The 15,648-nt window shown below is 44.4% G+C and overlaps 1 protein-coding gene across 1 annotated transcript in view; it reads right to left on the reverse strand.

Moving 5' to 3' along the window:
* The window catches only part of LOC139460773 (echinoderm microtubule-associated protein-like 2), a 41,260-nt gene extending 26,043 nt beyond the window's left edge, over nucleotides 1–15,217 (reverse strand). The window contains exons 1-9 of the mRNA XM_071242243.1: nucleotides 15,059–15,217; nucleotides 14,287–14,448; nucleotides 13,756–13,825; nucleotides 11,107–11,273; nucleotides 9,691–9,811; nucleotides 8,530–8,732; nucleotides 6,161–6,255; nucleotides 5,525–5,702; nucleotides 1,613–1,841 (exon numbers count right to left, since the gene is read on the reverse strand). Coding sequence (XP_071098344.1) covers nucleotides 1,613–1,841; nucleotides 5,525–5,702; nucleotides 6,161–6,255; nucleotides 8,530–8,732; nucleotides 9,691–9,811; nucleotides 11,107–11,273; nucleotides 13,756–13,825; nucleotides 14,287–14,448; nucleotides 15,059–15,088 — 1,255 coding nt within the window. The 5' untranslated portion in view covers nucleotides 15,089–15,217. The remainder of the gene's footprint in view (nucleotides 1–1,612; nucleotides 1,842–5,524; nucleotides 5,703–6,160; nucleotides 6,256–8,529; nucleotides 8,733–9,690; nucleotides 9,812–11,106; nucleotides 11,274–13,755; nucleotides 13,826–14,286; nucleotides 14,449–15,058) is intronic.
* Between the last annotated feature and the right edge of the window lie 431 nt (nucleotides 15,218–15,648).

Below are 15,648 nucleotides of genomic sequence, written 5' to 3' on the forward strand. Positions count from 1 at the left end.
TGACAATGCATTTACACTAGCTAATGGGAGCTTGTCATTATATATCCAACTGTACGATACACTTATATACTGACAATGCATTTACACTAGCTAATGGGAGCTTGTCATTATATATCCAACTGTATGTTACACTTATATACTGACAATGCATTGACACTAGCTAATGGGGGCTTGTCATTATATATCCAACTGTACGTTACACTTATATACTGACAATGCATTGACACTACCCAATGGGGGCTTGTCATTATATATCCAACTGTATGTTACACTTATATACTGACAATGCATTAACACTAGCCAATGGGGGCTTGTCATTATATATCCAACTGTATGTTACACTTATATACTGACAATGCATTGACACTACCCAATGGGGGCTTGTCATTATATATCCAACTGTATGTTACACTTATATACTGACAATGCATTGACACTAGCCAATGGGGGCTTGTCATTATATATCCAACTGTATGTTACACTTATATACTGACAATGCATTAACACTAGCTAATGGGGGCTTGTCATTATATATCCAACTGTATGTTACACTTATATACTGACAATGCATTAACACTAGCTAATGGGGGCTTGTCATTATATATCCAACTGTATGTTACACTTATACACTGACAATGCATTGACACTACCCAATGGGAGCTTGCTATTACATATCCAACTGCACGTTCCCTTATGTATTGACAATGCCTTTTCACCTAGCAATGGGAGCTTATCTTTCAATGGTCTAGTGTGCCTTTTCCCTTATATATATGACAATAATGCATGCATTCACACTGACCAATGGGAAGCAGTCGTTATAGTCTGCCTATCTGGGGCAATGTCGTTAACCTACATAATGACATGCACAAAACATGCTATCAAGAAAGACATACACAAAGCGTGTGTTGATACTGGCAAGGCGAATGTGCTATGTATATGCATTCTAAACTAGCTACCGATATTAGTCAATACTGTAAGCCCGCGTATGTTATACAGCGTCCTGTGTAGCTGTGGACAATGATGCATGCACTAGCGCTACCCAGAAGATTATGTCAGTATACAGCATGCTGATTGTACCGCTGTTCATTAGAGCCCTGACTGTGGATACGAGGCTAGTAGATGCAATCAGACCACGCACTCGTAGGAAGCCTTAGGAGAAACAGTTGGAAAGACACAGAAACAAAACTCAAAACCATGTTACTTAAAGACTAAATGAATTTTGTTAACGACGTACTGAGCTATATTTCAGCGGTCTATATATAATCGATTCTGGACCAGACAATCCAGTGATCGAGATCATGAGTATAGATCCACGCAATTGGGATACGATGACATGCATCAACCAAGTCAGCGAGCCTGACCACCCGATCCCGTAAGTCGCCTCTTACGGCAAGCATGGGTGGCTGAAGACCAATTCTAACCTGGATCTTCACCGGTTGTATGCAATGTGCATTAGCAGATCGCCTCAATACAAAAGAAATATATTAGCATATTATTATTCTATATAAGTACTATTGTTTGGACACTTATGACAAAAAACATCTCAACATGAATTTTAATGTATTGATTGTTTACTAGTATTCAGTCTGTTTTTAACAAGACCAGGCCTTACCTTGTTTGACAGATGTGTCCTTACTCTCCTTCTCTCTGCTATCGGGTACTGCATTGCCCGGATCTGGCTCTGGCTTCTGATTGGCTGGTTCAATCTTTGGCGAGGGTTGATTGGCTTGTTGGGGTGGGTTCGGCTGCTGATTGGTTGTTGTTGCTTGAGGGACACTTTCGTCAACGGACTTCTCTCGACTTATTGTCGATAAAGTTGATTTTTCTTTTTGTAATGATGCCTGTGAAAGAGAATATGTCGGTTTTTTCTAATCCAGCTGCATTGGATGTCGGGAAGACCTGACTGTCGTTTTAGATAAGGGCTCTATTCGCGGTGATTGGACAGTGACAGTTAGTTTCAAGCCATTCGTCAGTTGTCTTGGTGATCTTCACGTGTTTCACACGTAACTGAACAAAATGCACATAAAAAGTTTTGACAATTATTTAGGAATGTTCACAGATGATTTACGATCCCCAAACATTCCGGATTCAAAGTGGAAAGGTTTCCGGACAGTTTCCGGATTATTTCCGGAAAACGGAAACTTGGCTTTTCATGCTGTGTTTGCTTGCTCTATTCTACAGCCTACATCATTATAACAGTTGATATTGTCACACACACATCATTTTACAGAAGAACCACCTGGTCCAGTAACGATTTTCTTGGTAGGACCTGAGGCATGATTATTTTTTGGTAGGACCTGAAACATGATTTTTTTTTGGTAGGACCTGAAACATGATTTTTTTTTGGTAGGACCTGAAACATGATTATTTTTGGTAGGACCGCAAACATGATTATTTTTGGGTAGGACCTGAAACATGATTATTTTTGGGTAGGACCTGAAACATGATTTTTTTTTGGTAGGACCTGAAACATGATTTTTTTTTGGTAGGACCTGAAACATGATTATTTTTTGGTAGGACCTGAAACATGATTATTTTTGGGTAGGACCTGAAGCATGGTTACTTCTTTACCAGTATCCTCCCGAACAAATTGATTGTTTCAAACTAATCCCAGTGACGCGTGGCTATTGTTTCAGTCAGATAATGAAGTAGGCCGTGTATACTTCATGAAGTCAGATGCGGCCTACGTAATGCATGAATTTTGTTCAAACTGTAACGTCGCCCGATATTGAGCAATGTGGATCTGGAGTAGATAGCCGCAAAACTGTAGCAATTTTTTGCAGTAGAAATATTGCCGATGTAATCTGAACCCTCGCTGTTTTCCCTCTATGTAACGTAAACGCGGAAACGCCAGACTGCACCCAGTCTCGATAATCTGCCGAAATAGATTCCATTGGTAAAAGACAAAATGGCGGTGAAATTATATAAATGGATAACTGAAGGTACGTGATGACACCAGGTGTTCGCGAAAAGGGTAAGCCTGCCCTGCCCTCCTTGCTATGTTTGTCCGTTACTTATACAAATAACGTTAACATGACCGTAGATTTAGATGTAGATGTAGATGTAGTGCATACAAGCCGTGATGTTTGCCGTACCAGGTGACTATGCTTGTCGTAAGAGGCGTCTAACGGGATCGGGTGGTCAGGCTCGCTGACTTGGTTGAAGTATGTCATCGATCCCAATTGCGCATGTAGCAGGGCGTGGAGTTATCCCACAGATGACATCCTAACCTTGTCAGCTCGCTGACGGGGTTAACCTCTTTGGTCATACGGACAAGGCGTCCGACCTCTGATCAGAAGGTCCGTGGTTCGAATCCCATCACAGGACTCGGACATTTTATGGCCGCTACACGCGGATCGGTGCTCATGGTATTAATCACTGGATTGTGTGGTTCAGACTCGATTATGTTCAGACCTCCGTCATACAGCTGGAATATTGCTGAGTGCGGCGTTAAACAACAAACCCACCAACCTATGGACAATACACGAAGGTGTGGATGCATATCACTCACATCTTTTCTTGATCCTTTGTATTCATCAGGTCAGAGCTCATATGTACATCGAGAATAAGCGTGTGAAACTATTTATTCTCAATGTCATTAGACGGTTCAATGACGCGTGGATTGAACAGTTTCCACATACCTCAAGTTATGTTTACAACATTTATTTATGGATTTATTGGGGGGGGGGGGGGGGGGGTGATGAGTGACGGAATTTAACGTATTTTAGCATTATTCAAACACCATGACAGCGGCGGACACCGGAAATGACATTAACACTTCGTACCCATGTAGGGAATCGAACCCGGACTTTCAAATGGAACATCCAGGCCACCCTCCACTCCACTATAGATCTAGGACCTGAGTTTGTGCAGTATGAAACAGTGTCAGGTGACACTAAGGAGGGCCTATTGATTGAACATATATCTAACAGACGCACGTGCCTGCAATCCATCCCCGTCACGCTGTGTGTACGCTGTGTATTGATCCACTCATCGTTAGAGTGGCATGTAATCTAGACCATTTTTCAGCTGGAGAAGTTTACACCAGGGAATTCTGAGATGTACCAGAGGTACTGATGACGCTTTTATGGATACGGTAGTGAATGAGATCGCGTTAACTGTATATCACATTGGTCAGAAGATGGCGAGACCCGTGACGATCCGGGTTAGAATAGGCTTCAGCATCCCATGCTTGCCGATGCTCAAAATGTCAATCACTGGATTGTCTGGTCCAGACTCGATTATTTACAGACCGCTGCATATAGCTGGATTATTGCTGAGTGCGGCGTTAAACAACAAACAAACAAATAAACAAACTAATAAACAAATAAACAAAGAGTTGACGTCGGAGTGAGTGAGTGAGTTGGTATGGTTTAACGCCGCTTTTAGCAATATTCCAGCAATTTCACGGCAGGGGACACCAGAAATATGCACCCATGTCGGGAATCGAACCCGACCTCCCCTTTGACGTGGGAGGAAAGCCCAACATGATCAATGTCTCAAGCGTATTACCACTTTGATGAAACCCATGAGTATGGGTATGGTTTTACAAACCTAGAAACACATTCAAGGCGAACTGGGATTTGAAACCACGACCATAGGTTTCTGATTTGAAAGTTATGAGGTGAGGTGAATATGGCGATTAAATAGCAACGCGTGCGCGTGCGTGCGTGAGTGCGTGCGTGCGCGCGTGTGTGTGCTTCTTCTAGTCCGGACTAGTATCGATTTTATAGTGCAAGCCCACTGACCTACCATGCCGCAGTTAAGGTGATGAAAAACCCTAACAAGATTACTGGAAGGTTACTAGAGGTCTTTCTTCGAGATACTATGAAGCCAAGAAAAAATCGGGTTTGATGTGTAATGGTTATATAAATTTCAAATTATGTGAAAAGTAATAAATCTTTGAATTGTATTTGAATTATTTGGAAACACTTGGGTGCTTAGGTGCTTGAGAAAATTGTTGTGAAATATAGTATATAAGTAAATTAAAATTATGATTAAGAACATTTTAATGTTTTTCTTGGCCCAACATCAAACTATCTATAAGTTGGAGATGCGACCAAGAAGGGATGCTTCCAGGAACCTGCAGTCATATGGCAACAGACTTATTCATGGGGTTACGTCAACTGTTACCTTATAACAGATTCAATAGAGGGTCGTCAAAGTGAATAGAATAAAACTTGCAGTATTTAAGGTTGCAAAGTAACATCGAGACTGGATAAAGTTGGACATGCATTTCAGGCTCCCTGGGAGATATTAAGTATTGATAAAAACGTTAATCCAGCTTTTGTAATATTTTTTCTGGGCTTTGAACCAACGTTGGGCCAACGGTCAAACAACGTTGGCCCAACGTTAAGTGTTAACGTTGGGTCATCGTTGGGTCAACGTCTCAATGGTGGCTGGACAAGAGGGAGATATATTTAAGCATATATTTATGGGAATTTCAGTGATATTCTCTTATACGGACCAGATCCTAACATTCACATACGTCTGGGTGCTGATGGGGACTAACGTGGGTACTCACCTTCTTCAGAAGACGGGAGACTACTCTTGTCTTGGCGCCACTTGACAGTTCCTCGATGGGGTTGGAGGCAATACTGAAGGCAGCCAGTTTCGCCTTCTCTGGCAGCTCGGCAAGTTCCGGGCATCTCCGCCACGCCGTCTGCTGAGACTTTTCCAGGAAGCTGAGAAACTCTGGCCAGCTGGAATGAGCGCATCAGTGAGTTGGTTGGGTTTAACGCTGCATTGAACAGTGAGTGAGTGAGTGAGTTTGGTTTAACGCCGCTTTTAACATTATTCCAGTTATATCAAGGCGTGTCAGCTAAATGTCCGAGGAAAGCCTCAAGTGATAGAGGCCTCAGACGTTTACCACTTCGGTTGAACCCACATTCATAGCTTTCTGGCGTGCCCAAGGGACGACTTGGCCACCAGGACCTAGACGTTTACCCCTTTTGTGGAACGTACGGGTATGGTGCTGACAAAGATTCGAACCCATGATCAAAATTTCTGGTACGCCAAAGTCGTTGTTTCTCTAAACATAACACTGACATTTGATATGAAAGGTATAAAGTATCGTTCAGTATCATTGTGTATAGTGTATTGTCTCACCTGATCATATCGTTATGATCCTCGTCTCACTGTGTGTAGTGTATTGTCTCACCTGATCATATCGTTATGGTCCTCGTCACATCTCTTGAGCAGATTCTTTAACAGAGCTCCATACAGTGGCGTCCGCATGTCACACACCAGGAAGACCTGCAGTAGACGCGCATTCATGTCAACATATTACCCCACGTGGCCACAGGCATACACCGGGAACACTTCAGTGTCGTCATACACACCGTCATAGAGTTCACATCGTACATCACAAAATGATATCTCCTATTTTGTTTTTATTGTTTATCAATTTGTTCCCAGTATGTAAGATGTGTTCAACATAATATCTTCCCATCCCCACTTACCGTTTCCTTGGCTACCGTCCCATTTCCTCTTACCGTTTCCTTGGCTACCTTCCCATCTCCGCTTACCGTTTCCCTGGCTATCTTCCCATCCCGCTTACCGTTTCCCTGGCTATCTTCCCATCCCCGCTTACCGTTTCTCTGGCTATCTTCCCATCCCGCTTACCGTTTCCCTGGCTATCTTCCTATCCCTTCTTACCACTTCCTTGGCTATCTTCCCATCCCACTTACCGTTTCTCTGGATATCTTCCCATCCCGCTTACCGTTTCTCTGGATATCTTCCTATCCCGCTTACCGTTTCTCTGGATATCTTCCCATCCCCGCTTACCGTTTCCCTGGAAATCTTCCTATCCCGCTTACCGTTTCCCTGGATATCTTCCCATCCTCGCTTACCGTTTCTCTGGATATCTTCCCATCCAGCTTACCGTTTCTCTGGATATCTTCCCCTCCCGCTTACCGTTTCCCTGGCTATCTTCTCATCCTGCTTACCGTTTCCCTGGATATCTTCCCATCCCGCTTACCGTTTCCCTGGATATTTCCCATCCCCGCTTACCATTTCCCTGGATATCTTCCCATCCCCGCTTACCGTTTCTCTGGATATCTTCCCATCCCACTTACCGTTTCTCTGGATATTTCCCATCCCCGCTTACCGTTTCTCTGGCTATCTTCCCATCCCGCTTACCGTTTCCCTGGCTATCTTCCTATCCCTTCTTACCACTTCCTTGGCTATCTTCCCATCCCACTTACCGTTTCTCTGGATATCTTCCCATCCCGCTTACCGTTTCTCTGGATATCTTCCTATCCCGCTTACCGTTTCTCTGGATATCTTCCCATCCCCGCTTACCGTTTCCCTGGAAATCTTCCTATCCCGCTTACCGTTTCCCTGGATATCTTCCCATCCAGCTTACCGTTTCCTTGGCTATCTTCCCCTCCCGCTTACCGTTTCCCTGGCTATCTTCTCATCCTGCTTACCGTTTCCCTGGATATCTTCCCATCCCGCTTACCGTTTCCCTGGATATTTCCCATCCCCGCTTACCATTTCCCTGGATATCTTCCCATCCCCGCTTACCGTTTCTCTGGATATCTTCCCATCCCACTTACCGTTTCTCTGGATATTTCCCATCCCCGCTTACCGTTTCCCTGGATATCTTCCCATCCCCGCTTACCGTTTCTCTGGATATCTTCCCATCCCGCTTACCGTTTCCCTGGCTATCTTCCTATCCCTTCTTACCACTTCCTTGGCTATCTTCCCATCCCACTTACCGTTTCTCTGGATATCTTCCCATCCCGCTTACCGTTTCTCTGGATATCTTCCTATCCCGCTTACCGTTTCTCTGGATATCTTCCCATCCCCGCTTACCGTTTCCCTGGAAATCTTCCTATCCCGCTTACCGTTTCCCTGGATATCTTCCCATCCAGCTTACCGTTTCCTTGGCTATCTTCCCCTCCCGCTTACCGTTTCCCTGGCTATCTTCTCATCCTGCTTACCGTTTCCCTGGATATCTTCCCATCCCGCTTACCGTTTCCCTGGATATTTCCCATCCCCGCTTACCATTTCCCTGGATATCTTCCCATCCCCGCTTACCGTTTCTCTGGATATCTTCCCATCCCACTTACCGTTTCTCTGGATATTTCCCATCCCCGCTTACCGTTTCCCTGGATATCTTCCCATCCCCGCTTACCGTTTCTCTGGATATCTTCCCATCCCCGCTTACCGTTTCCCTGGATATCTTCCCATCCCGCTTACCGTTTCCCTGGATATCTTCCCATCCCCGCTTACCGTTTCCCTGGATATCTTCCCATCCCCGCTTACCGTTTCTCTGGCTATCTTCCCATCCCGCTTACTTTTTCTCTGGATCTCTCCCCCACCTCGCTTACCGTTTCCCTGGCTATCTTCTCATCCTGCTTACCATTTCCCTGGATATCTTCCCATCCCCGCTAACCGTTTCTCTGGATATCTTCCCATCCTGCTTACCGTTTCCCTGGCTATCTTCCCATCCCGCTTACCGTTTCTCTGGATATCTTCCCTCCCCGCCTACCCGTTCTCTAGATATCTTCCTTCCCCGCTTACCGTTTCCCGGGGTATCTTCCCCGTCCTGTTCGTGTCCTTGCCCTGGAAGTCCTTCCTGAGGACCTCGATGTCGAAGAACGTCCTGTCCTGGATCAGCAGGTCCTCGAGGCGACACAGGAAGTCGTAGTCGCGCTGCTCCTTGGACATCTCCTGCTTGGAGGTGAGGTCGTTGCGCATCAGACGGGCCTTCACACTGTCGCGCCCTGCCACACGAAGTACACGTGGATATCGCGAGGTGAGGTGAAATAGGACACAACTCACATACTTACATAGCGACGTGCATGTACCTGTGTTTGTGGCTGCTTGTGTTAGTCCAGACCCATGCCGATATAATTTTGCTGGCCCACTGAGATACCGTGCCACAGTTTGTCATGGTTACCCCACTCGACAAAATGTACTGAATCAGTCCTCGTTTTATCCCAATAATGCCGAACAAAAAGTACCATCATCTAATGGCATTAGGCTAGGAGATCTAAAACCCGATCTTCTGCTTTCCGGACAGGCGCTCTACCATTAGAACACGTAGGGGATCTGAAGGCTATGAAAAATCACTTGAAACATTACTTGAATGTCACTAGAGGTCCTTCTTCGAGTTACTATGACCTCCAAGTTAAAAGCCAAGGAGGCGTAAAACCCACCTTAATCACCTTGAATGACTCCCCAAGCAGGTGTTGGAATGAATGGCCGTCTGTTTGGATGATTTACTTTATAACTGTCTGGAAGAGTGTATCTGTATTTATCTGAGTGGAATGTATGTTGACGTGAATGAGCGCATGTATATATCTTTCTAAAAGAGCGTCTGTTTGTCTGAGTGCCTGGCTGTCTGACAGCCTGACTGTCTGACTGTCTGAGAGACTGGATGTCTGACTGTCTGAGTGTCTGACTTTCTGAGAGTCTGGCTGTCTGACTGTCTGAGTGCCTGGCTGTCTGAGAGCCTGGCTGTCTGAGTGTCTGAGTGCCTGGCTGTCTGAGAGCCTGGCTGTCTGAGTGCCTGGCTGTCTGAGAGCCTGACTGTCTGAGAGCCTGGCTGTCTGGCTGTCTGAGTGCCCTGCCGTCTGAGTGTCTGACTGTCTGGGTGCCTGGCTGTCTGACTGTCTGAGAGCCTGACTGTCTGAGTGGCTGACTGTCTGAGTATCTGTGTTCCTGTTTGTTGAAGCTCACCTGTCTTCAGGTGAGCAGCCATGAGGCACTTGTACAGCCGCTCGTAGTCCACCCCGCCGTGGTCCTCGTAGATCTCCGTCATCATCTGCAGCAGGCGGTGGGAGAACTTGATCTGGTTCTCCTGCAACACAGGACAAAGAGGTGATAGAGGTCAACATGGAGGTCAGCACTGAGGTCAACACGGAGATCAATGAGGGGTGCAGCACGGAGGTCAAATTGGTGGCGGTGTGGAGGTCAACATGTAGGACAACAAAGAGGTCAGCACCTTTACCAACACGGCGATCAACATGAAGATTTAGACGCTGCGCAACACGGGGGGCATTCTTGCAATGTGATAAATAAAAAGTCCTCGACGTGACGACGTTTCTGACAATTGACCATTGACGCTAGTTAAACGTCTTTCTGAGAGACCCTGTTCTCCAAAGTGGATAACAGCAATGTGTCCTTTTCCTACGACCATAGGGCACGCTAGTTGAATGTCTGTCAGAGAGACCTTGTTAGCCAGGTTGGATCTTTCTATCATTTTCACAGCCTTTGTTCTTTACAGTTTGACCTTGAACTCTAACTATAGGTTAACGTTCTGGGAACGCTGAGAGACTTTCACATCGTGACAATAGTTAAAATCCTTCTGAGGGGTCTCAGACTGAAGCCACCAAAACGTGATCTTGATCGAACTACAGTAAAATACGTTTACAACGAACACGCTTATAACGAACTGACAATGAAAAGAATTTGTCCATGTGTAATCTAGAGATAGAAAATGAAATTCATTTTGTGTTTGTCTGTCCATTTCACAATGATCTCCGAAAGAAATATATAAAAGATTATTTAATAGCAATGTCACCGATAAACGCCTTTGTAGTTATGCTGACGACAAAGAACGAATCAAATATATCAAATCTTTCTCTTTATATTAAGCATGCATTAGCCAAAAGAAATGAATTTATCAAACAACGTGTATGTCCCAATGTGTAACATATATGCTTGTATCTACATGCGTAACTCTTTCTTGTATATGGGCCGGTGGCCTTTTGTACAATAAACTTCTTTAAACGAACTTAAATTAGCGGTTCCTTTGAGTTCGTTATAACCGTAGTTTACTGTATATCTAAAAAAAAAAACTTATCGGGAACGCTAGTTGAAGGTCTTTCGGGGATACTTTCTCCATTGGATCAACCAAAGCATGACCTTGACCTCTACCTATAAAACATCGTACCGTGAACGCTAGTTGATGGTCTCGCTGGGGGACTCTGTCCTTCACATGTATCAACCAAAGCATGACCTTGACCTTGACCTCTACCTATAAAACATCTTACCGTGAACGCTAGTTGAAGGTCTTTCTGGGAGACTCTGTCCTTCACATGTATCAACCAAAGCATGACCTTGACCTTGACCTCTACCTATAAAACATCTTACCGTGAACGCTAGTTGCAGGTCCTTCTGGGAGACTCTGTTCTCCACAGAGCCGTATCGGCGGAGACTCATGTGTGTCGCCCGGAGTCTCTGCCTGCTGTGATCCGCCAGGGCTTCGATCAACAACAGGGCGAGTTTCTCCTCCGGGTCCACCGTCTCAGGGCCATTTTCTGCACCAATACAAGAACAGAGACACCCACGAGGCCGTCAAAGAATCATTCGCTATAAGAGTGAGTGAGTGAGTGAGTGAGTGAGTGAGTGAGTGAATGAGTGAGTGAGTGAGTGAGCAAGTTTCTCCTCCGGGTCCACCGTCTCGGCCATTGTCTGCACCAATACAAGAACAGAGACACCCACGAGGCCGTCACAGAATCATTCGCTATAAGAGTGAGTGAGTGAGTGAGTGAGTGAGTGAGTGAGTGAGTGAGTGAGTGAGTGAGTGAGTGAGTGAGTGGGTGGCTGAGTGAGTGAGTGAGTGAGTGAGTGAGTGGGCAAGTTTCTCCTCCGGGTCCACCGTCTCAAGGCCATTGTCTGCACCAATACAAGAACAGAGACACCCACGAGTCCGTCACAGAATCATTCGCTATAAGAGTCTGTGAGTGAGTGAGTGAGTTGGGTTTAACGCCTCTTTGACAGTAGTCATTTTGTCTTTTGGCATGTCTTTAGTCACATGATCACATATGCACTGAAACAAATCCAGTATTCATTTATTGATGCTTGACTCTGGAAATGTTTACATGTAAGACTAAAGGAGGGTATATAGCTTCAGCTTCAGATGTCGATTCAAGCATCAATATGGTGTCTTCTTACGCAAGAGTGAGTGAGTGAGTGAGTGAGTGAGTGAGTGAGTGAGTGAGTGAGTGAGTGAGTGAGTGAGTTGTTTTTAACGCCTCTTTGAACAGTATTCCAGTTATATCACGGCGTGTCAGCTTAATGTGGGAGGAAAGCCCGAAGTGATGCAGGTCTCAGACGTTTACCCCTTCGGTGAAACCGACAGGTACGGGTATGGTGCTGACAAACCTAGAAACATAATCGGGGCGAACCGGGATTCGAACCCACAATCATAGGATTCTGCACAGCGAATCGCAGCGCCTTAGATGACTGGGTCACCCGTGCTCCCCATTCGCTATAAGATAGGTTGGTAATGTCGTGGCAACGCACAAAAGAATCATAGATTTTACGATAGGAATACAATAGTAATTATTATCATCAAATGAATTATTAATATTGAATTATAAATTGTAGGGACTAAATAGTAACCCACGCCTCATCAATTATTGAGATCTCAATTACGTGCAGATTCAGAAAACCTAATAATCGATTTACCAATACATCATTATTGCCCACGTTGTGGGGCGGTCGGGTAGCCTAGTGGTAAAAGCGTTTGCTCGTTACGCCGAAGACCCGCGTTCGATTTCCAACACGGGTGCAATGTGTGAAGCCCATTTCTGGTGTTAGTGCTGGAATATTGGTAAATGCGGCGTTAAACAATACTCACACACTCACTTTTATTCGTTCTAAATACCAGATATTTGTTGATCACAATTTTGTTTCTAAGATATCAACATGCCATATTATTAATGTCGATGACATTAAGATTAAGAAACTACAAAATGAATCATTACGGAGCTCTATGGTCTGGTCATTCTAATGAGTGAGTAGGGTTTTACGCCGCTTTTAGCAATATTCCAGCAATATCAGGGAGGGGGACACCAGAGATGGACTTCATACATTGTACCCATGTCGGGAATCGAACCCGAACCTTCGGCGTGACGAGCGAACGCTTTAACCACTAGGCTACCCGACCGCTTCTTGGTCATTCTAAGATAAGTCAACATATTTACTATGCTGCGGGGCAAAAAGAAAGTATACTCTTGAAAATTAGATTTGATAAAAAAAAATGTCGAACGTTATCAAAACGTTACTTGACAGTAAACAGTCGCCGAAACATTGCATCCAAAGCACAATTATGAGAACCGTATCAAATTCATCACCATCGATTAACCATTTCTTGTTTGTTTCATATTTAGCCATTATCAAACATGGGTGTATACTTTCTTTTGTCCGGCAGTTTATCGTCTTCCCGAAGCAAGGGAGTTAAGTTCAGTTTCCACCCTTGTCGAACAAGGCTGGAATTTCTGGGCTCGATCGTAGTGCCACCAGTGGCTAATATGAGTTGTGTCCCTTCTATGCCCTTCCCATTGACCAATCAGATTCCATCTCTCATATCACTTGCATTAGCTTCAAACAAAATGACGACGCCGAGTCAAGACGATCTGATCGATTTTCAAGATCCACGTTGTAGTATAACGGGTATTACCTCGCGAAGTGCATCAAATCACGTGAGCCTCTTGAATAAAATCATGAAAAGATTTGGAAAATATCTGTTAATGCCCATCAGATGGTTCACATCTTTTGCAAATCATGCAGTCGACCGAAATCTGCACGTTGAAATCCATGTTGTTTACGAACTGGATGTCGATTCTTAACGCGAATTTGATTGGATTACTCCTTAGTCCAACCAAAGCGCAACTCCAAAATTCCAACCTAGTTCGGCTAGTTTGGAAACTGGACTTTTTCTGTCAGTTAACTCCCCGGGAAGATGACAGATTATATGGGGTTTCAATAACAGATCTGCATGTCACGTCTTCTTACCTTCCTCTTCCCCACGTCTTCTCCTCGCTGAGCGCGGCCCCAGGGCGGAGTGGAGGCGCCCTCTTCTCCCCTAAACACACAAGCGCATGAGTGAGTGAGGGACTTGTAAAACAGGAGTAGATCGGTTAATTTACGGCTTAATGTGGGAGGAAAGCCCAAAGCCAGACCAATATGGCGAAGGGTAGGTTAAAACAAACCAAGGATCATAATCGGAGCGAATCTTGGATTCGAACCCACGAAAAGCGGATCCTGTCTGTGCTTTGGTACGCAAGCTTTCGCAGCAACTCTCGATGCCTGAGCCCACTATGCCACAAGATTAACTATATCATGTAGGTGTATGGATCGGAGTGATATTCGTTTATCAACATGCTGTCACATTTAGGAAATAATAAATATGCATTTTCCCATTTGTGGCTGTTATTGGGTATTCGATGCCCGGGAATTTCATTTGCAAAGGCGGCTTTAGCGTCATCGCCGATTATGTGTGTTTGCTTAACGTTACGAGACTGTGAGAAATGTCGGCTGTCTTACCGTGTCCATCCCTTCCAGCGAGGTGTTTGAGCTCGACTGGGTAATGGACTTGCTCCCGGGACGCCCCCTTCCCCTTCCCCTAGGGGTGGTCCCCCCTACCCCTGGAGTCGGCATCGGGGTGTCGTCACTGCTGACGTCTACAGTTGAAGTATCCGAGTCGGACTGAAAAACACAAAACATGTTGATTGTTTTTTTTGTTTTCATTGGAGATAGGGTAGAGGATAATGTGTCCGCTCGTTCTGCATAATACAGGTTCTATTCCCTCTAGTTGGTGCAAGACAAACATACATACACATGCACGTCGCTATATAAGTTCAATAATCGTGAATGCGACGTTAAAATCCCTTTAACTCAACTCAATACAGTACCGAACAAAGGAGACTCCCAGGAGAAAAGTCCTTGTAACTGTTTACAGTCCAGCGGAAATTATCATTTCAATTCGTGAAAACAATCTTTCCACAACGGCAGAATAATTTATCTGTCGAGTACCTGACAGGCAAACAAATACAGCAAACTACGTTTATAACGAACATGCTTATAACGAACTGACCGATATAACGAACTTCTTTCACTCCCGGTCATTTGTTTCATATATGCTGCATATATGCTTATAACGAACTGACCGATATAACGAACTTCTTTTAGTCCCGGTCATTTGTTGCATATATGCTGTATATATGCCTATAACGAACTACTGTTATTACGAACTAAAATTAGTGGTCCCTTAGAGTTGGTTATAACCGTAGTTACTGTAACCAATTCTGCAACAAACCTCATAGGAGTCCATTGTAGAAAAGTCCATTGTGTGATTGTTTCCTGTAGTATATGACCTGTTGCAATGGGTACCGTGACACGTTCACTACCGTGGTTCACCAGTCAGGCCTGGGTTCAATGTCTTCACACTAACCCCTTCATGCGCCAATGGCAATGTTGTTTTAATCAAGTTCCAGTGAGTAAATACTCGGCTATATATGAACACACCGGTTAAACCTCTTCATTCGCCAATGACAATGTTGTTTTAATCAAGTTGCAGTTTGTGAATACTCGGCTACATATGAACCGGTTAAACAGTCACAATTTGCATCCGTGTGTAATGTATGACCATTGAATATATACGTATTTGTAATTTTATGTGGAACATCTTGAACCATCCATCATACATGAGCACTTCATAATAAACTTCTTCAAAATTAAATATTTTGGGGTAACAATGGTTTATAAATGAAACGGTCCGCGAGTTCTTCTGAACATATTTGTAATATAAATGATCTGTATGATCCAAATGGCGAAACTATTACTCTTCCTTGCAATCAGTAATAACTTGACCCACTTCCTCGACATACATCGTATTGCTTATTTGGT

Source organism: Haliotis cracherodii, unplaced genomic scaffold (assembly GCF_022045235.1).
Source record: "Haliotis cracherodii isolate W230 unplaced genomic scaffold, xgHalCrac1.p SCAF_14, whole genome shotgun sequence".
Taxonomy (NCBI): domain Eukaryota; kingdom Metazoa; phylum Mollusca; class Gastropoda; order Lepetellida; family Haliotidae; genus Haliotis; species Haliotis cracherodii.